This window comes from Galeopterus variegatus, unplaced genomic scaffold (genome assembly GCF_000696425.1).
Source record: "Galeopterus variegatus unplaced genomic scaffold, G_variegatus-3.0.2 Scaffold3670, whole genome shotgun sequence".
Lineage (NCBI taxonomy): Eukaryota > Metazoa > Chordata > Mammalia > Dermoptera > Cynocephalidae > Galeopterus > Galeopterus variegatus.
In genome coordinates this window covers 58,699-85,662 of record NW_007729781.1, presented here as the reverse complement: position 1 = coordinate 85,662, position 26,964 = coordinate 58,699, and the positions used below count along the sequence as shown (strand labels likewise).

Here is a 26,964-nt window from a genome sequence, read left to right as displayed (position 1 = left end):
TGATCGAGGAAGGGGGCCCTAATATAAGCATTGTAAAATTTAATTATATCTAACAGTTGAAAGGTTTAAAAAGTATATTTATAAAAAATTTTAACATTCCACTCTTTTCATAGGCCCGTAACTTCCAAGGCTGTTACTTTCCAGTGACTGTGTTTGACTGTTAGTAGTCAGTGCTTTGCAAAATTATGCTGTTCTTGGAGATATGTAGTAGAGAATTAGAAGATAGGGTATAAGCGCCAAAATATCTGCAATTCTTGTGCATGTGAAAAGATTTTCCAGCTTTATTTGTTATTGCTTATTCTTTGTCACTATAAAATCTTGAAGTTGGTGTTTGAGTGCTGTTTATTTTTGGAAACCACAAATAATATAAGTATATCTGCCAAGGCTCATATTTTGGGTAGTTATTACCAGATTCTTGACATAGGCTTTAAAAAAAATTTTTTTTTTATTAGCTACTTGTTATTGAAGATTGACCAGGAAAATATTGAAATATTATGTAAAATGTAACCTTTGGAATCAGCTTGTTGCCTCCATCAGCAAATATTTGTCTTTTTGGCAAATAACTTTTAAGCTGTTTAGAATTAACTCATCTAGGTATGTGAAGGGAAAACACCAAGGAATAATGTCCAAATAAATTCTACCTTGATAGGGATGTAGTCAGGGTAACCTCAAAAACAGAGTAATATGAAAATGAGTGGAGTATATTGTGTATTTTAAGTATTGGTTTTTCTTATACTGATAATAACTTTGTTTTTAATTGGATAGCAATTTTTTCTCTTAGCATTAAGTCACTATCTGATGTGTATGATATTTCTATTAAAGAACTTCTCACTCATGAAAACATAACAGCTTATTGTAAGTTTAAAAAGGGTAAGGTCATAAACTCTAATTCAATGCCATGATGTTCCCTGATTTATAGAATACCAAGATCATCCGTAGCTGAGCTATCCATTGTGGTAGCTGCTAGCCTCTTGTGGCTGTTTAAATTTAAATGAATTAAAAGAAGAAATTTAGTTCCTCAGTTACACTAGCCACATTTCTTGTGCTCCGTAGCAACATGTGGTCACTGGCTAATGGACAGCACAGATAAGGAGCACTTACCTCAGAGCAGAAAGTTCTATTGGATAGCGCTGGTCTAGATGGTATGTTCTGAAGATGTTAATTATAGATGATAGAATAAGTGTTATGCATTTATAAGCCTTTTTTCTTATGCTGTACATACATTTTGAGGAGGGTTTACTTTTAAAGATTACTTTACATGAGAAGCAGGTAGTTAAGTGAATACTCAGGCTTCCCTTTTCCCTAAAATTCCACAGGCTTCCTTCACATTTTCTGAAGCTATTTCATAGTATGTCAGGCTCTGACAAACTATCTGAGTAAGATAACACTAGATAGAAAGTGCCTATGATGAGGTGGAGGTGTGTGCACACAGATGCTCTTGTAAACGTGCAGTATTTCCACAAGGGCAAGAGGGAGACTTGCATTGTATGCCAGGCAGCAGATTTCAGTGGGGGGACTTTTATCAGGTCACGCCATCATCAGAAACTGTAGATGCCTGTCCGTAGAATTCATAAGGCTTTCTTTACAGTTTTTATCTTTTCTGAGGACTCCAGGATAGTTCAGAGGACTCAGTGGTAGTTCAGAGCCTTTGGTGCTTCGGCACATTTCTAACCGACAGCCACATCAGCTGCAGTTCTCATTCAAATGTGGACAGCAGTAATGCTAAGTCCATTTGTAAACTCCAGGTTCCCCACTTTCCCCAAGACCCCAAAAGGTGCCTCCAGTTTCCTCACAAGGATTGCTTGGGTAGATACTGTCCTCCAAATGTTGGGGCAACCCATTCAATATGGAACAGACACAGAGCTGAGAGAGGGTTCTGGTAGGGCTGTTCTCTTGTAGACTTCACAATTAGTCATTTTAAATTCTCTGGTGTGGGTGGGTGGGTGTGCATGTGTGCATGCCTTGATCTTTCCCGTCATTCCACCTACCTGAAAATATTGATTGAGCAATTTCTTTGCAAAAGCACAAATACTTTATTCCTTGTCTTGTGAGTTTATTACCTAGTTCAGGGAATCAGTGTAAACATATGTGTGCCCAATTCCCTAAAGGTATAAGGTTATCTGTGGTACTTGTTACAAAGTTGGTTTAGGTGATGAAGGTTCTAGACCAAGGAAACAAGAACATTTGGGGAAATAAGTGAATGATATGGCTCAAGGGACAGGGAGTCTTGAGTGGCAGACTGAGGCTTTTGGAACTTTTCCTGTGTGGAGTGTGTAGTTTTTGAAGAAACAGCATGACTCAGTGAGTATTTTAGGAAGATTGGGATTAATTTGATGTGCAGTCATGAGAAACTAGAGAGACTATTTTACCTACCTCAGATAAGGTCTCATCCATCAATCATAAGGTTGCCAAAACCTAAAGTAGGGTGACGGCAGAGGAAAAGGAAAGGAAGGGACAGAGAAGAGGAGGTCTCAACTGGATTTGGTGGCCAGTTTAGCTAGTTTTGCAGAGTGGCTGTGAGAGGGTGGCATTGTTGATAGAAGTGACATAAGTCAGAAAGCTGATTTCAGTAGAAATCTGTAGCAGGTGGAAAAGCAGGGAGGTGCAGCAAAGAATTGGGAATTACTGGTTCTTAGAGACTGCTCGAGCATGGGGCAGTGTCAGCCAGCCAGCAGAGGAAAAGCCTGTTTATGATGCAGAGAAGGGGCATGGAAACCAGGAAGGAGACTTCACACCATAGCAGAAGCAGGAAAATCGTGACAGTACCTGGTCAGAGAGCTAGGATGGATCATGTGGGGAGATCACAATATTTTAACATTCCAAAGAAATGGAGGGACAAGAGAACTGAGTGCAGTTGTTTCTTGAGGATGGTGGAGAGTGGTCTTTAAGAAAAGCTCAAACTATTAAGAATTTGAGGAGAGCTCATTCCAGAAGTTTGCCAGTGAAAATAAAGATAAAAGAAGCATGAAGAGACCACTGTATCAAATGAAGGTTTATCTGAGCATCTAATGTGGCGAATTAAATGTATACTCTGTAAAGCTACAGAGATAGTGGGTTGACAGCATTCTGGGGGAACTGAGGAAGAGCTGGAAACTGATGATTGTGAAGGAAATTAAAGGCTTCCTCGTTCTTCCCCCTTATATCCTTATATTTGAATAAATAGGTTACCATCACTCCTATATGGCAGCGTTTTGCAGGTTTGGTTGCTTTAACCTCTGACTGTCTTAAGAGTTTATTTTTCTATGTGAATTAAGGAAGCTGAACTCTTTTCCAAATAGGTGGTGTTATCCTTTCTGTACAGCCTAGCTATTTGCCAAGCAGAGCATAAAATTTAGGCCTTTCTGTATCCCTGAAACAGGAGTGAATTTGCTAGTGGGTACAGAGAGTGGCCTGATGCTGCTGGACAGAAGTGGCCAAGGGAAGGTATATCCTCTTATCAACCGAAGACGATTTCAACAAATGGATGTACTCGAGGGCTTGAACGTCTTGGTGACAATATCTGGTAAGCGTTTGTTTAGTAAAGCAGAATATATGACACTGTTTAAAAATATTTTAGCTTTACACACTAAACTTCAGTTAGCTTGTTCTCTGATGTACTGGCTAAATGAGATACGACTACACTATGATTTTATAATCATGTGAGAGGAAGATCTATTCAGATGTGACACATGTGCACACTTGATCTGTGGCTCTTCCAGAGTGCAGTCTTGAGCAGCACACGCCCACCCCCTCTGCCCTTGTTGCTTGTTAGGTGTCATTTGTCTCATCCATTGTGTAAATCTGTGTCGACTCCCTTTCACTGGGCTCTTTTACATGCAAAAGGAACTATTCTTTGCCATTATCACAAAAGTACTATATTGTGTTTTTTATTCTTATGTCAATTACCACTGTAAGTTTCTTTTTAAAAAAAGAGCATTTCTATTAGTATAAATTATATAATTTATGTTCATTGTACAAAGTAAGAAATGACTGCAGAAAAGAAACTAGGAGAAATAAAAAGTAAAATCAGAGACAAAATCTGTTAACTTTAAAATTTTAAACTGTTTAGGATTTTAACTTCCACTCTTTTAGGTATACATCACACTTAATGTACACATGTAAGGAAAAAATGTGCATAAAAATAGTTATGCAGTGTTTCAAACATTCAGAGAACAATAATGAGAGAATAGTCTGTGGTATTGTATGGTCAGTGTCCCCTCCCCCACGGGCCCACCAGTGGTAACCGCAGTCCCGAAGTCAGGGTGTATCCCACCATGCCTGTTGCTCCAGTCCATGTAACCTGCTTTTTTCATGACATTAAGATTCAGAGAACAATAATGAGAGAATAGTCTGTGGTATTGTATGGTCAGTGTCCCCTCCCCCATGGGCCCACCAGTGGTAACCGCAGTCCCGAAGTCAGGGTGTATCCCACCATGCCTGTTGCTCCAGTCCATGTAACCTGCTTTTTTCATGACATTAAGCGTTCTCCATGGTGTCCATTTTATGTGGCTAGGGAATGTTTTCTTACATAGACATATTAAAGTTTATTACTTATTTTCTGTTGTTGCCCTTCAGGTTTATTTCCTTTGTCTCTCTCATGTAAACATTTTTCACAAATATTCTTAATCTTTGGGCATATATATCTATGTCGTATAGGTTATAATTTCCTAATAATTTGTTATTGCTGGGTCAAAGGGTATGCAAAATAATGACTTTAAGTAGGTTTTATTTTACCACCAATAACTTTGATTTAGTTATCTACTAGTACCAGCTTGTTTATATTTTCTTATATATAACAAATTTGCTTGTAATTGTTTTACTTTTCAAATATGTTTTCATTTATAATTAAAGAAGTTTGTGGAAATGCAAAAATTCCACCATCTGTTTTTTTACTTAAATGAGAAAATGGCAGTTTTTAAAGTTGGAGTCAAAATAACAAATCTACAGCTAAAGGAAACTTGATTTTGTGGTCTCGTGAAATGAGACAGTTCACGGGATCAATAGTCAGCTGCTACAAGTGATTGTTTTTTGGTTTACTTTTCTGTATTCTTTCCTTCTTTAGTGGCTTTTAATGGTTTCCACAGTCAGAAAAGTAATGTACATCCATCGTACAAAGCTTCAGAAATAGAAATGACTTAGGATTCTTCCTGAATGTCACCCTCATCTCAGAGATGACTTTTGTTAACATTTTATATTTCCTTCTCTTTTCTGTAAATATGTCTCATGATATGGGAACAAAACACTATAAAACTTATGTGATCTTTTTCTTAACATATATTGGACATTTTCCTACAAAAACTTTCTTATAAAGTTAAAAGGATCATAGTGAAGTATAAGATATAGGAGGGTACTTCAAAAAGTTCCTGGAAAGATTTGTGTTATCTTTTAATTCTATTTTTCCATGAACTTTTTGAAGTATCTCCATAAACAGAAAGTGCACAGATAAGTATACAGCTCAGTGAACTGTCACAAATAGAATCCATCCATGTAGTCCCCATCCTTCTGCATCCTGGTGAAGAAACAACATTCCCAGCACCCCCGAAGTTCCCCTGTGCTGTCTCCCAGGCACTGCCCCTCAGAGGTAAGCCCTGTCCTGACTTTGAACACCTTAAATTGGTTTTGCCTTCATTGATTTGAATTCAAGTAAATGGTAAAATGGTACGAGTTCTGGCAGTGGCAGCTGCTTCTCTCTTTTTATATAGACTTTTTTTTCCTAGAGCAGTTTTAGGTTTACTGAAAAATTGAGCAAAAATACAGTTGCCGTATCCTCCTTCCCTTGCAGTTTCCCTTATTATTAACATTATGTGTTAGGGTGGTGCATTTGTTCCACTTGATAAACCAGTATTAATATGTTGTTATTAACTAAAGTCTGTAGTTTATATTAGGTTCCATTCTTTGTGTGGTACATTCTGTTGGTTTTGGCAAATGTATAATGTGTCTGCCATCATACATCACGCAGGTTAGTTTCAGTGCCCTAAAAATCTCTGATTACCCCTACCCCTGAGACCCTGACGACAACTGTTTTTTTACTATCTCATGTATGATATAGTACGTAGCCTTATAGACTGGCTTCTTTCCCTTGACAATACCCATTTAAGATTCCTCCATGTCTTTTTGTGACTTGATAAACTTTCATTTTATTGCCAAATGATATTCCATTATATGTATGTACCAGTTTCTTCATTCACCTGTTGAAAGACATCTTGGTTTTTTCCAAGTTTTGGCAATTATAAATAAAGCCACTATATAATCATTGTATGCAGCTTTTTGTGTGGACATAAACTTTCAGCTTATTTATTTGGTAAATACCTAGGAGCATAATTACTGGAACAAAAGGTAAGACTACATTTAGCTTAGAAAAAAAAAAAACTACCAAGCTGTCTTCTACGAGGTGATATAATTTTGCATTCCCACAAGCAAAGAATGAGAGTTCCTGTCGCTCCACATCCTTGCTAGCATTTGGTGTTGTCAGTGTTTTGGATTTTAGACCTCCTGGTAGGTTCATGTAATGGTATCCCATTGTTGTTTTAATTTGAAATTTCCCAATGCTTTATGATGTTGAGCATATTTTCATATGCTTATTTGCCATCTGTATATCTTCTTTGGTGAGGTATTTGCTCACATGTTTAGCCCATTTTGTAATTGGGTTGTTTGTTTTCCTACTGTTGTATTTTAAGGGTTCTTTGTATATTTTGGGTACAAATCTTTTATCAGATGTATGTTTTGCAGTTATTTCTCCCAGTCTGTGGCTTATCTGCTTATTTTCTTTAACAGTGTGTCTCTTGCAGAACAGAAGTTTAAAATTTTAACAAAGTCCAGCTATGTTTTTTATTTCATGGATTGTGCTTTTGGTGTTGTATCTAAAAAGTCATTGCCAAATCTGAGGTCGCATAGATTTTCTCCTATGTTGTATTCCAGAAGCTTTACAGATTTGCATTCCACATTTAGGTCTACAGTTTATTTTGATTTGATTTTTGTGAAAGTTTAGAAGTCTGTGTATATATTCATTTTCTTTTGCATGTGGATATCTAGTTGTTCTAGCAGCATTTGTTGAAAAGATTGTCCTTTCTCTGTTGAATTGCCTTTGCTCCCTTGTCAAAGATTAGTTTACTGCATTTGTGTGGGTCTCTCTCTGGTCTGTTTTGTTACATTGATCTGTTTGTTCTTTTGCTAATAACCTCACTGCTCGATTACCATAGATTTATAGGGAATCTTGAAGTTAGGTACTATCAGTCTTCCAACTTTGTTTTTCTTTTTCAATATTGTGTTGACTGCATTGATCACGTTGGGAAAACTGAGAATATTGAGTCTTCCTCTTTGTGAACATGGAATATCTTTCTGTTTATTTAATTCTTTGTTTTCTTTCATGAGTGTTTTGTAGTTTTCAAGTAGATCTTGAAAGGGCTCTTTTGTTAGACTTATACCCATTTTGGTTTTTTATTGCTAATGTAAATAGCATTGTGTTTTTAATTTTAAATTCTAGCTATTTGTTGCTGGTATATAAGAAAGGGATTGACTTTTATATATTAGGCTTGTGTCCTGCAGCCTCACTATAATTGCTTATTAGTTCCAGGAGTTTTATTGCTTATTTTTTGAGATTTTCTGCCTAGACAATCATGTCTTCTGTGAACAAAGATGGTTTTCTTTCTTTCCTCTGTCCTTATAACTTTTGTTTATTTATTTATTTTCTTGTCTTACACATTCGCTTAGGACACCTAGTATGATATTTCATAGGAGTTGTGAGAAGGAACATCTTCCCTTACTTCCAGTCTTAGGGGGAAATCATTTAGTTTCTCACCATTAAGTATGGTGTTAGCTATAAGTGTTTTGTAGATGTTCATCAAATTGGGGCAATTCCCCTCTATTCCTGCTTTCCTGAGAGTTTTTATCATGACTAAGTGTTGGGTTTTGTTAGATGCTTTTTCTGCATCTGTTGATATGATCATAGAATTTCTCTTCTTTATCTTATTAATGTGAGTGTCTGGCTGCTTTTGCTCAATGTCATTTTGTTGTTGCTTGTAGCCATAGTTTGCTCTTCATTCCTATTAATGAGTACATCACAATTATTCATTCATTCTACTGTTGATGTAGACATTTATGTTGTTTCCCATTTGGGGCTGTTATGAATAATGCTGCTGTGAACATTCCTGTTCATGTATTTGGGGGCCTCATACACATTTATTTGTATTAGGAGAGAAATTGTGGGATCATATGTAGAGTATGCATATGTCCTACTTTAATAGATAATGCCAAACTTTTAAAAATGTTCTGACAGTTTACAATAGCTTATGAAGTTTCTAGTTGCTCCACATCTTGCTTACCTTTGATATTGTCAGTATTCTAGATATTCTGACAGGTGCATGAAATTGTATCTGTTTATGGTTTTAATATGCATTCACTGTTCACTGTGGAAAGCAAGCACTTTATATATATATATGTATCTGTGAGATCACTTCTTTTGTGAAGTTCCTGTTCTGGTGGCTTGCCTAGCTTTCCTATTGGGTTATCTCTCTATTTGAGGCATTATTCGTATTCTTGATGTGAATCCTTTGTCAGCTGTTTAAGTGCCACACATCTCCGATTTGTGACTTGCCTTTCTCTAGATTCCTGCATTGGGTGATTAATGTAACCCTTCTGTGCTTACCTTTCTAATGGTATATAGCAGCTACTCTAGAGGGTTTTGAGAAAGTGGCATAATACATGTAAAAGCATTTTATAATCTCTCTTGGTTGTATTGTTGTGCAGGTTTTTGTATTACTTTGTGGATTATCAATCCTATCCATCCACATAAGTGTGAGTTCATTATTCTTTTAAAGCCTTTCCTTCTAGCCCGAGCCAACACTGGTGATAATTTTGTAGGGTTTCAAAAGTCCACCTGAATAGCCTGAATTGATTTTCCGTTAAAACTTTGATACTAGGGCCGGCCCGGTGGCGCACTGCTGCAGTGCGCCGCTTGAGAGCGCGGCGGCGCTCCCGCCGAGGGTTCGGATCCCACATACAGACCGGTTCCCGCTCACTGGCTGAGCGAGGCGCAGGCGTGACACCGAGGGTTGTGATCCCGTTGCCAGTCCCGGTCCGGTACGGGCGCGACACTGAGGGTTGCGATCCGTTGCTGGACACGAAAAAAAGACAAAACAAAAAACAAAAAAACTTTGATACTAGGGAGGCCGGCCCGGTGGTGCACTCGGTAGGGTGCGGCGCTTGGGAGTGTGGCGGCGCTCCCGCCGAGGGTTCGGATCCCATATAGAGACCGGTCCACTCACTGGTTGAGCGCGGTGCGGGCGCGACACCAAGGGTTGCGATCCTGTTGCTGGTCGCGGTATGGGCGCGACACTGAAGGTTGCGATCCCGTTACCGGTCACGAAAAAAGACAAAAAAAGGGAAAAATAAATAAATAAATAAAAATAAAAAACTTTGATACTAGGGCCGACCCCGTGGCGCACTTGGGAGAGTGCGGCGCTGGGAGCGCAGTGACGCTCCCGCCGCGGGTTCAGATCCTATATAGGAATGGCCGGTGCGCTCACTGGCTGAGCGCGGTGCGGGCGACACCACACCAAGGGTTGCGATCCCCTTAACGGCCACGAAAAAGACAAAGAAAAAAAAAAAAAAAACTTTGATACTAAATGGTTGCTTCGGGGGAAATAATATTTACCATTATAGAAGTTTCTTTTGGTTACTGGTGTTATGAATGGTGATAACTGCTTTTGAATCTGCATGTAACATATATATATTTATTTGATAGGCAAAAAGGATAAGTTACGTGTCTACTATTTGTCCTGGTTAAGAAATAAAATACTTCACAATGATCCAGAAGTTGAGAAGAAGCAGGGATGGACAACTGTAGGGGACTTGGAAGGATGTGTACACTATAAAGTTGGTAAGTTCTAGGAGGGTCCTAAGTGTTTGTTTTTCCAGAGTCTAATTAGGGTAATTTAAAATCCGTTTGTTCTTTGATGCTTATATTAATAAACTTGTTTCTGGAAACATATGACTCATTTCTGGTCTTCTGTGTCTAAGGCATCTTCTAATCTTAAGGTCTCATCTCGAGGTAGATATTGCCTGTGTGCACCTGTAAGCATAACATAGTTGTTCCTGCAGCTTCCTCTGTCCTCAGTCTCCCTGACACCATTTATCTTGCAAGAGAGACTTTTCACCCTTCTCTGTTGACAGTCCACTTTCTTCTCCTCTGTAAGATGTGGTGCAAAGTAACCTCTCTTTAAGGAAGCCTTGTCAGATGAAAGCCAGCTGACCTGAACTGCTTGTTTACATGCCAGGCTTATTCTCCATTTAGAAGACGGTGGGTCCTTGGCAATCACTGATACAACATTTGAGAATTTGACCCAAAGCATTATAGCTTGTCATTTTGAATTAGATGCACTCTGCAAAGCTACTGTGCTCTTACTAGTAAATGACTGCAGCTGGCCAGTCAGCGTTTTATGGCAACTGTATTGTTTTTTTTTTTTTTTTTTTGGGGGGGGGGGGGGAATGCATGCAGTGATTCTCATGAATAATCTCACAGAAACAAAACCCAAACTAACTTTTTTCCTATTAAAAAAAATCAAAATACTGGTGCTAATGTTGGAAATAAAGGGGAAATAATGGATCTTAGCCAAATAAAAGCTTTATGGGAAAGATGATATATTCTACTAGAATTTGTAACAGCTGAATGTTGATTTCTGCTTGCATGTTTTCCTTTTTCTGTGTTTATGAAGTATGAACTATAGTCAGTTCCTCTGCTCCCCAGGATATTATAATCCTTGACATTGTCTTGTTTATGAAGTCTGTCTACAACCCTCAGCTCGCTGACTAATAATGATTATGGGAGCCACCTCAATATTTGGAATGATTCTAAGTGATACTGGAAAGTAGTACTATCTCCTTGGTATAGATTTTGGGATTAGGATTTTCTGTGTTGTGTTTCTTTGAAGTATTTTTATTTGTTGAGGTATAGCTAAAATTATCTAAGGCTAAATTTAATGGAACAGCTCATAACAGCTGAAATGTACATGATTAGATGATCCTACAGAGGGAGCTAGAGGTAAGCATGTTAGATTGTATGTACTGGGCTTTTCATCAGCACAAAACTGTCATTCTTACAGAGTGAATCACAAGTATTTCCTAGAAATAAGCATGGGTAATAGCATCTATTCATTATCTTTGTGGTTGCCGCCAAGAACAGGGCACTATTTAAATGTATATTTAGATTAATAAAATTAAGTAAACTGTGGAATTTAGTTCCTCAGTGGCACTAGTACATTCTAAGTGCCCAGTAGCCACGTTTGTCTATTGGCTATCATATCAGTAGTGCAGACATAAAGCATTTCCATCATCATGGAAAATTCTATTAAACAGCACTGGTTTGGACAGCCTCTTATAATCATTTATTTCTTAATATTAATGCCAGTGATTTATTTGAATAGGACAATATGTGGAATTTAACAAGGAGAGTTATCAAGTTAACAAGTCATTTCTCATACACACAGAAAGAATCAAGTAGCAGTGTGAAGTTAGAGAGCTTACAAAGGAACCAGTGAATTTGCATGAGACTAGTAAGTCACGTGTGGTCAGGGATCCTCAGAGTGGCTGTTTTGATTAGCGGAGTTGCTAGGCTGTAAGGGAACTGAAACAGCTATGGAAAGGAAACAGTTTTTGTTGTTTTTTTAAAACATGGTTGAAATGAGATTTATTACTGCACTTCTGGTGCAGAACTTTAAATAGAATCCTAGAAATTACTGCCTCTGTAGGTCAGGAAAAGATCTGGAGTGATACTTGGACTTGTGCACAGATATTCCTTTCTATTGATAGAATTCAAGATTCACTGACTATTTTGTTATCACCGTCTGGGTTCCTCTGTCTTTGTGAGGCCCATGCAGGACTTGGGGAAAGCTGCACAGAAGACCTTGACCTCTTTTCTATGCTTCAGGAGTCTCTTGGCTGATTAGTTATGTCATTGTTCTTTTGAAGTAATGTCGAGACTTTAGGATGATATGCCCGGCGTTGTCCTTGATTATACAATACTTGGTATCTATGAGGGCTATGAACATTAATGAAAGTACTCATTGATGGTATCCAGAGTGTTTGAGTTGAACCCAGTACAACATCAAAAAAGATGGGAACAGCATGGAACATACATTAAAGAATTGGAAAAGGAAACTGTGTGGCTCGATTTCTGCATTTTTTTTTCCCACTGCTGGTTTAAACAAATCAATAGAAGGCATATTTATATAGTTTACAGAAGACAACGAAAACAATTTAAAATTCATGTTGGTAGTGACCCGTGCTTCTTGCTTTTTATATTGTTGTTGTTGTTGTGTTTTTTTCCCCCAGTAAAATATGAAAGAATCAAATTTCTGGTAATTGCTTTGAAGAGTTCTGTGGAAGTCTATGCGTGGGCACCCAAGCCATATCACAAATTCATGGCCTTTAAGGTAACAACATCAAGTGCATTTAAAAGTAGTATAAGCCATGCAACTGTGACTAAGAGCCAGGGAATAAGTTTAAAGAGTCTGTATAGTTCATATCCATAGTATGAAAGCTAATGATAATATAAGAGCTAGTGTAGCATCTAACTTTATCATAAGAGGTCATTTCTAATGTAATAAGCTTAGTTATCTGCTTTCTAAGCCCTCGGAGTATGAAAGGGAGCAAGCTGGATGTTGGGTAGACACTTTGATTGATGTGCCAATATGGTAACACAGGAAAAGACAAAACAACATCACTTCCACTCTCCATTTAAAAAGCAGACCTCACATTAAGTCGTGGATTTGTATCAATATTTAGATGTGTTTTTGATAACAGTTAAGGTGTATCTATTCAATAGAGTACTAGTTAAAAATTGAATTACAGGGCCGGCCGGTGGCTCACTCAGGAGAGTGTGGTGCTGATAACACCAAGGCCATGGGTTGAGATCCCCTTACCGGTCATCTTTTAAAAAAAAATAAATAAATAAATTACAGAGATTCTTAATGATACACATTAAATGGAAAAAGGAAGTTAAAAGTATGTATAATATGATCCCATGTTTGTTTAAATTAAAAAACTGTATATAACATCCAAACTAATATATAAACTTAGATGGTTTTGCCATTTTGCCTGTACACAGTTTTAGGAAAGGAAGTGAAGGGACACTTTGTTTTAAAATTAGGATTGTTTCCATTTGTGACTCTACACATACACATGTAATTGTGATTGTAAACTTACCTCACTTGGACTGGTGGTTAGGTTTCTAAAGAGCTGTGAATAAAACAATTTTTTAAGTAAAATTAGTGGTCTTCAATGTATTTAAGTAAAGTTCTTTAGCAGGTCTCCCCCCAGAAACCCATAGAAAATTAGCAGTTGTTTTCTGTGGGCATTTTAAATACGTCTTTTTGATAATTTATTCTAGAATGTGTACTAAATACAACTTTATGAAATTCTTAATTGACATTACTCTGGCATCAAATATTACAAATAACTTAATTGCATCACTTCTTATACTAAAGATAAAACCTTAGTCATAGCTCCTGGGGCCATTTTAGTACAGAGCAAAGAATTAAGAATTTTTCATCCAAAATTCTTATTTTTTATTTAAATTCTTGTTTGCTTATTTTAAAAAATAGTTTGGATATGTTTTACTGAAAGGATAAGTTTTAGTTACTCAGAAAATTTACGCATTTGTATTGCTTATTGCTTGATTCCCCAGTAAAGCAGGGTAAATGAGCTTACTGTACTTGTTAAAAAAAAAAAAACAAAAAAACCCAAGTATATTGAATAAAGATAATTGATTATAAAATTTCATTAACTTCTGAGATATGGACTTAATATCTTTTATGTCCCAAGTAGCATTCTAATTGCATTTATAAATATTACCTTATTTAAAGCTACAGTCAACCTTCTGTATTCATGGATTTATTCAACCAACAATGGATCAAAAGTATTTGAAAAAAAATTACATCTGCACCAAGCACATACAGACTTTTTTTCTTGTCATTCCCTAAACAATATAGTATACAACTGTTTACATGGTATTTACATTGTGTTAGGCATTATAAGTAATCTAGAGATGATTTAAAGTATATGGGAGGATGCTATACCATTCTATATCAAGGATTTGGGCATTCTTGTATTTTGGTATCTGGGAGGTCCTAGAAGCAATCCCTCATGGATACCAAGGGACGACTGTATTCTGTTTCATCATCATCCCAGTCTCGTAAGCTGTGGATATTGATATTAATGAAAAACTGAAGCTGTCCAGTATAGCTGGATATAGCTATAGCTATCACAGTATATTACCGCCTTTCATCACCTATCTGGTCAAAAATTAATGTAGAAGTCTTTGTAGCTCAAGTAGTTACTAGGACGGTAACACTGATAGAATTCTCAGTGTGCGAGTCCCTAGCTCCTCTTGCTCTGCTGTCTGCATTTGAGAAGTTGAATAGTATGCTATAGAAAGTCCAGTTATTTTATTTTATATATTTTTCTGATCAAGACAAACAATAAGACAGTAAGTGACAGAGCAGAATTCTTAGGCTGCTGGATAGGGGAGATTTGGGATAACTCCTGGAAGGAGTGTCTTCCGGATGCTAATTAACAGTCAAAAGCATAATAAAGACTCATTTTATAGCATATTTTTGCCTTCTGGTTGTTGGCAGTGTGGCTCAGTAATTGAATAGCTGAGTACCTTGAGTCTAGCTTGTCTAGTGTGATCTGTTAGACATAAGTTCAGCTTCATCATACTGCTTTTTTCTTGGTGACTTCTTTGTAGTCATTTGGAGAATTGGTACATAAGCCATTACTGGTGGATCTCACTGTGGAGGAAGGCCAGAGGTTGAAAGTGATCTATGGATCCTGTGCTGGATTTCATGCTGTTGATGTGGATTCAGGATCAGTATATGACATTTATCTACCAACACACGTAAGAAAGAACCCACACTCTATGGTTGGTTGACTGGCTTCATTTTGTTTTGACTTTTTTCTTTACTCTGCTTAGTGAACTAACACAAGCAGGGATTCTTCATTTCCCCTTGGTGTGGGGGTGAGTATTTAAGTGATGTGCCATTTTCAATAGCTCCATGCTCTGAGACCAGTGGAAATCCACTCTCCCCGCTCTGTGAAGCCCTCCTGAGAACCTCTTAGCCCCTGCTTTGACTAACATGGGATGGATTTGGGGGCAGTTGCTGGCAGGCCACAACACCCGTGGGGTGGGAGTGATTCTCAAATGGAGCCCACTGTCCAGATATGTTTCAGGGGCCTCAGAAAATATGTCAGTAAAGTATAAAGGTAGACTGTGGATGTATGTCATACAGGTGTTCCAAAATATTACCTAATTGCTGTATTTATCACCAGGGATATGGTACTGGTGCATTCACCAAGACAATCTTACTGAGCTCTTTCACAGGGCTGGAAAAAGCCACAAACATGCTTTTCTGCACTTTGTTCCTCTTTTCTAGATCCAATGTAGCATCAAACCCCATGCGATCATCATCCTCCCCAACACGGATGGGATGGAGCTTCTGGTGTGCTATGAAGATGAGGGGGTTTATGTGAATACATATGGAAGAATCACCAAGGATGTGGTTCTGCAGTGGGGAGAGATGCCCACATCTGTAGGTATGTAGAACTCAGGCAGTGTTTGTGAAAGTGGAGCCTTCTCTAAGACTGCGTATATTTATCATACTAATTTTACCTGTGGTTTAACTCTTCTGGTCATTTAGCAGAGTGGTTGGCAATAGATAGTGGAAAGTTCAATTGCAGGCCATGGAAATAGTTATGGTTTGTTTTAGAACAAAATCCAAGTAATTATTTTATATTTTTTAAAACTCAACAATGTCTCATTTAATTTAACTTAAGATATCTGGAGAAAACGGGACAGGTATTTTGTTGACCAATTTGTGGAAAGTAAAGGGAAACAGAAAGGGAAGCGATTTGCTCTTGGGAGTGGCAGAGCCACAGCCAGACACACAGCTTCATACACAGTCTTCTGCTTTGCATTTGAGAATAAGGGCTGATGTTTGAAATTTTCATAGGTTTACATTTATATCTCCAAACTATTTTTGTTTTATTGCAATCAAGTCACATCTATCCATTCATCATTTCTTCTTTGTGCCTTCTCTCATGACTGGATTGATGAAAACATGTGCACTAATAAACTAAGTGGGTTATTTTTCAAGACAAGCATGTAAGGCCTAAGGGAAATTAATAGGTTCAACCATTGATTCAGATTACCACTTCCCAGGATAGACTAGGCAATTACAAAGGCAAAGTTTCTTAAAAACAAAAGTCCTCAAATGCTAGCCATTTAGGTAGTGGTGTGTGTTTGTGGGTATGTGGGTGGGTGGGTTTGACATAAGGACATCTTTTCAAGGCTATTTCCTTGTCTTGAATGATTTGCTTTTTTTTTTTTCCTTCCCAAAGCATATATTCGATCCAATCAGACAATGGGCTGGGGAGAAAAGGCCATAGAGATACGATCTGTGGAAACTGGCCACTTGGACGGTGTGTTTATGCACAAAAGGGCTCAAAGACTAAAATTCTTATGTGAACGCAATGACAAGGTAATGGTTACCTTATGGCTTCTTTTTAGTTGCTGCTATCTTTTAGCAGTGGTTTATTTTCCGTGTAGTTTGGTGATGAATTTCCTTGGAGTTTGGATAGATTCTGAAATAAATTCATCAAGGAACTTTTAGACATCACTTTTAGACATGTTTGTTGGGATTGGAGTGCATTTTAGTTTGTTTTTTATTGCGAGGGGATGGAAGTATTTGTCTCTGTAGAAATCATCATATATTCAGTTTTATGGATTTTTTAAACCCTATTAGGTGACCTGTCTAGGCTGTATTGGTTTGGGGATAGGGAAGTTTAAAGCTGCCAATTTAGTTGGATGGGATTCTTTTATGAGTGGAAGGAACCACCCATGCAGTTGAGTAAGGTAAAGATTCTTCTCCTCTGATGTGTGTCAGAAAGATAACACTTGTTAGTTTGCTTTTTGAGCAGTGAAATAGCTTCCTGGTTTGCACATCAGAAATGCTAAACAGTAAAAATTTTGTGCAGAAGCACCACAACTTCTGCACCTTGCTAGGGTGTCACAGCACCTTTCCTTTTCAGAACTGGCCACAACATCCCTATCTGTTCTAGAGGTTACTCTCTCTTGGAGAGTCCCTCCCAAACCAGCCTTGTTGGGGGATAGATAACACAGGGTATTGGCCCATCCCGGCCTGCTGTGGGAAGGACATTGAGGGTGGAACTGACCTTTACCAAGTCCAGCCTTCCCCCGTTCTGTCTAGTAGGATAAAGGCATGTCTGACCACCTAAGACAATGCACTATGGCCTTAGAAACTTGCCTCTTAAGGACATTTCCACCTCTTGTCTCATATCGAGATATAGTATACATTTTAGCAACCAGCCTGCAGGCTGACTTCTCAGATTAAACTCTCAAATTTGATGTGAGAAAGAAGAGAGCCTCACATCTCCTTGACAGCCGGTCCTGCTGCTGCCCAACCACACACTAAACACAAACAGCACATCACCACCAGGCCACTGTCTCCTGCAGCCCTGCATCTTATTTGCAAATGGGGTTTACAGCTTTTTCCCATATAGTATCTCCCAAATCTGTTAACTTGAAAATCTATACAACTCAGCTGACAAGGGTTTTGTCAGCTTTTTGGCTTATGCTTTTTCCTGAATGTATTTAATGTGGGCTTAGCTATAACATTCTTTGGAGTTAAGGCTTTTCAATATTTTTATCATGTATGACATCATGTCCCTTAACATTCTTAATAAAAGGCACAAAATAAAGCATATTACTTTACCTATAGAGTCATATGAAGAAATTAGGACATTTTTTACCTAATTTTTATTTATTTATTTATTTTTATTTTTTATTTTTTCCTTTTTTTTGTCTTTTTTCGTGACTGGCAACGGGATTGCAACCCTCAGTGTCACGCCCGCACCGTGACCGGCAACGGGATCACAACCCTCGGTGTCGCGCCCGCACCGCGCTCAACCAGTGAGCGGACCGGTCTCCATATGGGATCCGAACCCTCAGCAGGAGTGCCGCTGCGTTCCCAAGCGCCCTCGGGCCAGCCCTTTACCTAATTTTTAAAAAGAGAGAAATTAGGTTGCTGAAGAGTCTTCCCTGTTGCTCATTGCATTTTTCAAATATGTTTATCTTCTAGATGTTAACAGTGGAAGTGGAAAGAAATAGCCCAATTTCAGAAACATCACATTTTTTTCCTTTGAGTTTTCTCAATATGGCAATGTATAAGGAATTACCCAGTTAATAAGCCTTAGTTATTATGAAATAAGCTATAGATTGTCACTTCTTACAAATAATAAATCATCATCCCTGATGTTCTTTTGAAAAGACTCTTTGGGGTCTAAACTTCTGGCATGTGGCAGGTGTAGAGTGTGGTAGTGGCTTAAGTTTCCTGGTTGGGGACCACAGGAAGCCCTGCTCCCATGGAAGTTACCCTGTGGCCGTAGTAACCATTCTGTTCTCTTGTTTTTGCAGGTGTTCTTTGCCTCTGTTCGGTCTGGTGGCAGCAGTCAGGTTTATTTCATGACTTTAGGCAGGACTTCTCTTCTGAGCTGGTAGAAGCAGTGTGATCCAGGATTGCTGGCCTCCACAGTCTTCAAGGTCCTGAGAACTTGGAATTCCTTGCAACTGGAGCTCGGAGCTGCACTGGTGCAGCCAGGACAGCTGTGTGTGCAGACCTCACGTGCTGGGTTCTCTCTCTCCCTTCCTTCCTGCTCTTCTTTTACTAGTTTATCCCTGTTCTCTTTTTTTCTTTACTCAAAAATAAATCAAGGCTGCAATGCAGCTGGTGCTGTTCAGATCTATCATCAGGTGCTATAAGTGTTTGGGATTGAGCATCTGACCGGGAAGCAAACACTTTCCTGCAGCTCCAGAATTCCTCGTCTCTGAATGACTATCTTATGGGTGTCTGAAGGTGGCGACAGTGAACATGCCGTTGGTTTTATTGGCAGTGGGCACAAGGAGGTGAAAAGTGGTGTTATAAGGAGCAGTTTGATGAAGCAGAGAGCAGATTTAATATAGTAACATTAACAATGTATTTAATTGACATTTCTTTTTTTGTAATGTGACAATATGTGGACAAAGAAGAAGGTGCAGGTTTAAGAAGTTAATATTTATAAAATGTGAAAGACACAGTTACTAGGATAACTTTTTGTGGGTGGGGCTAGGGAGGTGGGATGGGATGGGTTAAAGGGGGTCCCATTTTGTTTCTTTGGATTTTGGGGGGTCGGATCATGGTTAAGAACCTAGTCATTTTTCTGTGTACCAGGTTTTGCCTAAACCATGTGCAAATGATTCTAAAAAAAGGAAAGAAAATGTGTGCATTTTGTATAATGGCCAGAACTTTGTTGTGTGACAGTATTAGCACTGCCTCAGTTAAGGGTTTAATTTTTGTTTAAACCTAGAAGTGCAACAACAGTTTTACCACAGTCTGCACTTGCAGAAGAAAAAAAGAGCTTAAGCCACATGTTTATGTTTTTGCCTACCTCATTGTCTTTAATGCATTGAGAGGTGATTTAGTTTATATGTTTTTGGAGGAAACCATTAATGTTTAATTTAATCTAAATACCAAAACTATCAGATTGAAGTTTGACTATTATTTTGTCACAAGCGTCAGCAGGCCCAAGAAAACTGTCCGTGAAGATGGGAAATAGTCCTATGGCTAATGCAATCTGCTTTCTAAGGTTAGAAAGCAGAACGCTTCATTTTTACCAGATGCAGCATTAGTGGTTGATGAGGCAACTGCAGCCTACAACACTAGAGATCTCGTTGTTCTTAATTGGGATTTGGTAGCAGACAGGTGGTCACATTAGAATAGTCACACAAACTGTTCAGTGTTGCAGGAACCTTTTCTTGGGGGTCGGGGTATTTCCCTTTTCTAAAAATGCAATGCACTAAACTTTTAAGAATGTAGTTAATTCTGCTTATTCATAAAAATGGCATCTTTCTGTGTTTTAGGTGTAATAGCGAAGCCTTGGCTTTTCTCGTTTTCTCACTTGCTCTCGTTCTCTGTTTTTTTAAACCAGTTTTACTTTATGGATATGTTCATGACATTTGTAATAAATGTCTTGAGTAATAACTTGGTTCATGGCTTCATGGTCATCAGTTCCTCTGAGGGTATCAATGTCTTGGTGTGGAGCGGTGCTTGCTTCTGCCGTCTTACTTTCCTCTTGCTGAGTTCTCAGTGGGAATGTTGCACAGCAGCTGCTTAGGCTTTGTTCACCAAACATAAGCCGGGTGTTTCATAGGCTTAGTCTTCCACTGTGGTTAATTTCCCATTATAGCATGAAAATGTGGAATTTTCCTCTATTTTCCCCCCACAAATACAACGGTCATTTGTACCTATTTGCCAAGGCTTTGCCAGCTTCTGCATCCCATTTGGCTTCCATTCTGACCATGACATTTTCTTCCTCCTGGTTGAGCATTTTCCCTAAAGGCTCTCCTGCGAACTACAACCATCTAGTAAAAAATACAGACACTCACAAATGCAGGAAGAACAGCTAGTCGTATACTCCCACAAAGACAAAATCAGCTAAGAAAGCCGTACTTTCTTTTGGAGGGACAAGGAGGTGGAAATGGGTTTTCCCTTTGTGTGACTTTGGAATAGTGCTAATGGCCAAAGCAGAAAGAACTGGTTCTTTTTTGCTAGTTTATAGTTACCCTAGAGAAGGTTGAAGACTTGATTGCACCTCTGAAAAGGATTTGAGATAGGCTGGGTTTCCCCACCACTGGACTGTAGTTAGAACCAAGTTCCTGCTGATCATTTGCTATCCATGTTTAGGCTTTTCATAAGATGAAATGCACCACAGTGAACACACAGGTGCACATATCAAGAGAATAAAGAAAGAACAGCTCGGCTCGTTGCAGCTCCTCCCTGGCTTTGGAGAGCAGCAAAAAGTGGATAGGTGTCTTTGAAGAAATTCCAAACATCCAATGCCAATAAGGGAGAAGTAACGGAAGATGTGGTGTCGTGGTCTTGGATTATGCACAGACTGGAAGCCACTGTCTGTAAGTCAAGCAGCAAATAATGCAAATGGTGTTTCATTGGAATTGCTGAGTATTTAGGAACTTAACAAAAATTGGCTTTCCCTTAAGAGGGTATGGTAATGGGGCCTTGAGCGCAGGTCAGATCATGCCTGTTCTGCTTATGCTGTGCCAGGCACCAAGTGGGTCCTCTCTTGATGACTCCATTGCTGGTCTTAATCAACTGAAGCTGGACAGTCATTTGTCCTTCTGGCTGGGTCCCTGGTGTGTGCTTTCCTTAACTGTCCTATCCTCCTTTCCTTCTTGGCTTCAACACATTGTAAACCAGACTTGAGTTGCTACAGCTTGATGCAGGTACCCAGTGAGGTTTCTCCATAAAAGATCATAAGCTGTTGAAATTTTAAGTTCTTCTAAGGAAGAAAAGATTTTTTTCCTTTCTACAGGGTAGTGATTTCACAGCAGTGCCAATATGGCAAAATTAACAAAAGAAAACAGTGTTATGATGATACCATTAAATGTGGAACATTGAACTGTTACAGGAGTGCTGTACACAACAACACAAATATGTCTCTAGGTTTAGTCAAAGCTTTAATGATTAATACCTTTCTGTATTTAAATCAGAGTAGCCCTTTTCTGTATTGAGTGCAGTGTTTTGACTTTTTTCTCATGCACGTAATATTGGAGAAAATGTTTACAAAGTGGTTTTGTTAACTCATGTGCATCACATATTTATGGTTTATTTTAGTGATTTTTTTTATGGGTTATTTAGGTTTTTGTCTTAGTTGTAGCACACTTAACAGTGGTTCATAATCCCTAATTTTGCCAATTATAAATTTACTAAATAGTAATACAAATGACAAACTGCATTAGATTTACTAATTATAAAGCTGCAAAGCAGACTGGTGGCAAGTACATCTCCCCCACCCCGTTTTTTTCCAGTGCTAACTTGTCTACTGTGTGAAAATCACTGTTGTCATCCACTCCCCCATCCCCCCCTTTTTTTCTTAAATAAAGTAAAAATGACACCTGTTTTATGTGGCATGAGTTTCAAATATGTTATGACCCTTCAGAGTGTTTTCTTCCTGTGAGGATCCATATTTTATGCACACCTCCTGCCCTGAGCCACCCAGGCCAGAGTGGGCTCCCATACCCTGCTGTCTTAGACAACAGGAGCTTGCCCAAGGGATATCTAGGCATAGGTTATGAATGTAGCCAGTGTTTGTCCAAAGGTCTTAGAAGTAGGTGATGAGCTCTTTGTTGCCATGTTCCTGAAGCCAAAATGGAATAAAGCTCATCCTTTAGGAAGAATTAAGGTTGTATTTTTGCAAGTCTAAATTGAATCAAAAAGAAAAGTAGCAAGGGCCGGCCCGGTGGCGCACTGCTACAGTGCGCCGCTTGAGAGCGCAGTGGCGCTCCCGCCGAGGGTTTGGATCCCACATATGGACCGGCCGCTCACTGGCTGAGCGAGGTGCGGGCGCGACACCGAGGGTTGCGATCCCGTTGCTGGTCCCGGTCCGGTACGGGCACGACACTGAGGGTTGCAATCCGTTGCCAGTCACAAAAAAAGACAAAAAGGAAAAAAAAAAAAAAAAAGTAGCATGATATCTATACCTGATAGGACAACTAACTTTCTCAATTTGACACATAAATACAAACTTGGCCTAGTTATTGGAACTCCTTCAGTGTAAAGTCATTGTGCCTAAATGCTGGGGTGCCCCATGGATCCCCCATAGGTCTAGTCAGTGTGATCCCCATTTGACAGATCTGAGGCCACCTTCAAGGGCCGCCTGCGCTCCATCATCATCAGTTAAATATGTTAGTCCATTAACTCATTTGTGCTTCGTACTAGATGCATGTCGTTTATTTCTCCTAGGTGAAAATAAAATTGTAAATACCTAGGCCACCAGATGAGTAAGTTCTTTCTTCTCTTATTTGGTGTTTGTTGCAGCTGGTGGACTATTAGGAATAAAAGTCTGGTGGAGTTTTCTTGAGACTGTAATGCACGTCTTCTGTTCCAACTTTCTCCTTCATTGGCTGAGATTTCACTTAGAGGAAGCAAGGATCAAATCAGCCCCTCTAGCCAACACCAGTGCTATGTTTGGTCATAACATTCAAAGGTGTAAAACTGCTATTTTTTCAGCCATCTACCACTTAAAAAAAATGCCCATGCTTCATTTTAGAAGTAGTTGGTATATTTTAAGGAGTAAAATGGTTAAGGAATTAAAAGTTGGGAGTAGTATAGAAGAAGAAATATGTGTTTACATATTAGGTTCTCATACCTGACCTACCTCTGCCTTCATCTTAGGGTTAATCATATTTTATCCATGTTTCAAAATCTTCCTGAAACTGTCCCATATTTGGCTCTGCCCTGCCTAACTTCTCTGTGCATATCGAACTCTATTCCTTGATGACTTAGCATAGTATTATCTTGTTCGCTACTTTCTGTCAGGTATAGGGCCTGCATATGATCTGAGATTGTTCTCAGATTTAACAACCATTTATTAAATTTGACATCTGCTCTGCTCCTCAGAAAACTACCAAACATTGTGCTGTACAGAGCAGGCACTCAGATCCTCTGGTCGTTTGCTTAAGTAGCATGAAATAAAAATTCTGGTGTTAATCCAAGGGAAAACCAGCCCTCCTGTGCCATGTGGGACCAGTGAGGAAGGGACTTGTCTAGCCAGGCCCCAGGAGGGGTGTGGAGCTCTACCACGTTGGGCATGAGGCCACCTTGTCCTATGACAGGCCTGTGATACTCACCAGTCCCCAGCTGGGTCTTGAGTTGCTGTAGTAACACCACAGGACCCTTGATTCCTGAGTCCAATCCTGGTTTGCTTGGTTCTAGACAATTTGAATTAGATGTTGCAGCACAAAGTGATTTTTTTTTTTTTAATCATCATTTCTATTTTGGTGTAAGGTGTGAAATTCTGGTAGGGTACCGCCAGAAGTGCTGTGGAGGGATGCATATGAACCTTGAGCAAAGCAGTCCTGCTGCTTCCTTACATTTGTTTAGAAATCACATATAACTACAACCATTAGAAACCAGTATTAAACAACTTTTCCACAATAAGTGATACTGCTTACTTCTTTGATTCATTTTTAACAGCGTTACTGAGATACATACCATGCATTTCACCCTTTCAAAGTACACAGTTCGGTGGCCCTTAGAGATCTGCATTCATCACTAACACAAGTTTTTAAACTTTTTTATTACTCCAAGAAGACATCCCACACCCCTTTGATGTTATCCTCCAATCCTCCCCTTCCCCCGAGAAGCTACTCTGGTCCTTTGTGACTGGCTTCTGTCACTTAGCAAAATGTTTTTTAGTTCACTCATATTATAGCATGTATCAGTACGTTTCTTTTTATTGGCACCCTAGGTTCTTAATGTGTATCACTGGTGCCTTCCTCCAGCTTTAAGGCCAACTACCTCACCAACAGCCAGCTGGTCCACAGCCTCAAACGAAAGCCACAAAGTTAACCTTTCACAATTCGGGGGAAACAGCCCAAAATGCTGCCCGAGAAATGGATTCCTATTGAGGTGTGTTTTGAGTTTTAGCTCTTAGAAAAGCCAGTGATCCCCTCCCACCAATGGAATAGGTGACCATTCTGGAAGCATAGCTGCCGTTCCTGCAGATTGTGCCCTGCCTGCATGAGAGTGAGCCTCCAACCTAACAAAAAGGCATGTCCAAAGCTGGAATCAGGCTACTCAGGTCGTGCCTCGAGCGAAGTGTGCTCTCAGGAACAGACATAGAACTGGCCTTGCTGAGATGCGGTCCTTTTCTCATTCTGGCAAATACATGCAACTGTCTCATTTCAAAAGGGCTGTGTCTTGTCAGCACCTCATGTGTTTCTTACTGGCATCAAGGACATTTCCTCAGTACTGCCTCCTTCCGACCTTCCTTTGCAGGGTACATCGTTGAGTAAGTGTGGATGCGAGTAAACTTCTGGGAACTTGGTGACATTCTGATCAGTCTAACAAGTTGAGCAACCGCTGTGTGCTGAGCAGAGTCTGAAGATATGGTGCCCCTTTGGGGAAATGCAGAAGAGTTGACTAAAGGGGTAACTTGGAACAGTGCTTAGTGTATTCCAGATGTTAAAGCAGAGTCTTCAGTAATAGTGCATATGAAAGAAATTTACACTCTTTAGCTACAACAGCATGTAGCTACCAGAAAAGCTGGTGTGAATTTGGACTGTGGGTAAAGTTGTGAAATGAGAAAAGTTGATGCCCCCATTTGGTCATGTCACATGTGGATGCACTCCCAGTGGGTTCTGTACCCTCTGCAGCCTCATCAAGAAGGGCCCAGCTGGAAAGGGCCCCAAAGATAGGTCCAGTAAAGATTAGTTGAAAGAAAGGGTAACAAAAATAATTGGTAGAAGTAATGTAAACCTCTACAGGTGATTCCACTGAGCAATGCGTCCTGCTTTGGGATTAGTAACAATGATGCTGGTGGCAATAGGGTTTCGTGTCTTTTCTGTGCTCAGGGCTTTTATAATGCCCCCTCAGCCGGTAGAAGAGGAGACTTGGGGTCCCATTTGTTTGTTTATTTGGAGAGACATCAAAATGCAGGTAGAGCTAGGAAAAGTGGGTTGAACATACAGGGGACAGAATACCTCCAGTGTGAAGGGGACAATCAGAATTGTCTAAGGGGATGAAATTGGCAACTTCAGTGGTTGGCCAGGCCCACACCTCTCAAGGTGGGCTTTGTTGGGATGTAGAGGACCTCAGGTCCCTTCGGTGCCTTCCAGCATCCACCTGCCTTGGGGTGGGTGGGGCTAGGTGTGTACCAGGGTGACAAACAGTCCATGAGCCACTCGGAACACTTTTGAACCCATGTACAGAATGGCTCTGGTATCCTCAGTGACGTGAATGTACTTTAAAGCAAACAGGTGTTAAGGCACCAGTCTGCAGAGTTTCTGTGTGTGCAGCAGAAGTGCGGTTGGCAGTGGCAGAGGATGGAACTTTCTGCAGGATGTGTTGGTGTGTCTCACCGGCCCATTCCCTCCTTCCGGGGCCGCTCTATGGAATGATCACCACTCTTGGTTCCTCCTTCCCAGTAATGCAGCTGGCTCCCTCGTGAACCTACAGCAACCAAGTTAGGAATTCTGCAGACCTTCCTGCCACAGGAAATGGGCAAGTCCTGCTGGATCTGAGATCAGACAAAGTTGTTCCTTCTGTCTGGCCCTGGAGAGCTTTCTATGTTTAGTCAACCCTTGAGGTTGCTAAAGAGAAATGACTGCATGTTCCCAGACCTAGGTCTGTCTCAGATTTTCAATCTTAACTTAAACATGGCATGCCAATATATAAAACTTATTAAAGAAGTGTTGATGTGGATTTTAGGTTAAAGTCATAACATTCTTCAAAGGTCAAGTACTGAGAACAGATACTGCTTTGCTATTGGAGTTTATGGACACCAGCTGCCAAATGTTATTGTAAGTTTCATTTCAAGTTTCTTATTTTTTGTTTTTAGTTCTTTGATGCCCACAGGCATATGATCACAATTTTTTTTTTTCTTTTTTCGTGACCGGTAAGGGGATTGCAACCCTTGGTGTGGTGTCGCCCGTGCCGCGCTCAGCCAGTGAGTGCACTGGCCATCCCCATATAGGATCCGAACCCGCGGCGGGAGCGCCGCTGCTCTCCCAGCAGTGCCACACTCTCCCAAGTGCGCCACGGGGCCAGCCCGATCACAATTTTTAAACAGTTAACCTTGCAAGATAACCTAAAAAGTATATGAAGGCAGCAATCTTGGAATTATTGTTTAGTGATCTCAAGAAGCTTTTAAGATGTGAACAAAAATAAGTCAACCTGCAACACAAGCTGTCTTTTTTGTTGCTCTGTAATGTAAGATATAGTATACATTTAGTTGTGCAATTTAAAGTTTTTTAATATATTTCACAATATTATTTCAGGATGTAATATTTTTTTTTAAAATGGGATAGTTTACAATCTTTTTTTATACTAGGATTTTGAAATGTGTATATTTCACACA

At 39.5% G+C, this 26,964-nt stretch overlaps 1 protein-coding gene and 1 pseudogene across 1 annotated transcript in view; one reads left to right on the top strand and one right to left on the bottom strand.

Moving 5' to 3' along the window:
• The window catches only part of MAP4K4 (mitogen-activated protein kinase kinase kinase kinase 4), a 112,809-nt gene extending 94,020 nt beyond the window's left edge, over positions 1–18,789 (top strand). Inside the window, exons 25-31 of the mRNA XM_008585686.1 lie at positions 3,359–3,502; positions 9,722–9,856; positions 12,307–12,407; positions 14,723–14,872; positions 15,408–15,567; positions 16,372–16,511; positions 18,467–18,789. Coding sequence (XP_008583908.1) covers positions 3,359–3,502; positions 9,722–9,856; positions 12,307–12,407; positions 14,723–14,872; positions 15,408–15,567; positions 16,372–16,511; positions 18,467–18,550 — 914 coding nt within the window. The 3' untranslated portion in view covers positions 18,551–18,789. The remainder of the gene's footprint in view (positions 1–3,358; positions 3,503–9,721; positions 9,857–12,306; positions 12,408–14,722; positions 14,873–15,407; positions 15,568–16,371; positions 16,512–18,466) is intronic.
• A 5,579-nt stretch (positions 18,790–24,368) lies between these two features.
• The window catches only part of LOC103601301, a 21,267-nt pseudogene continuing 18,671 nt past the window's right edge, over positions 24,369–26,964 (bottom strand).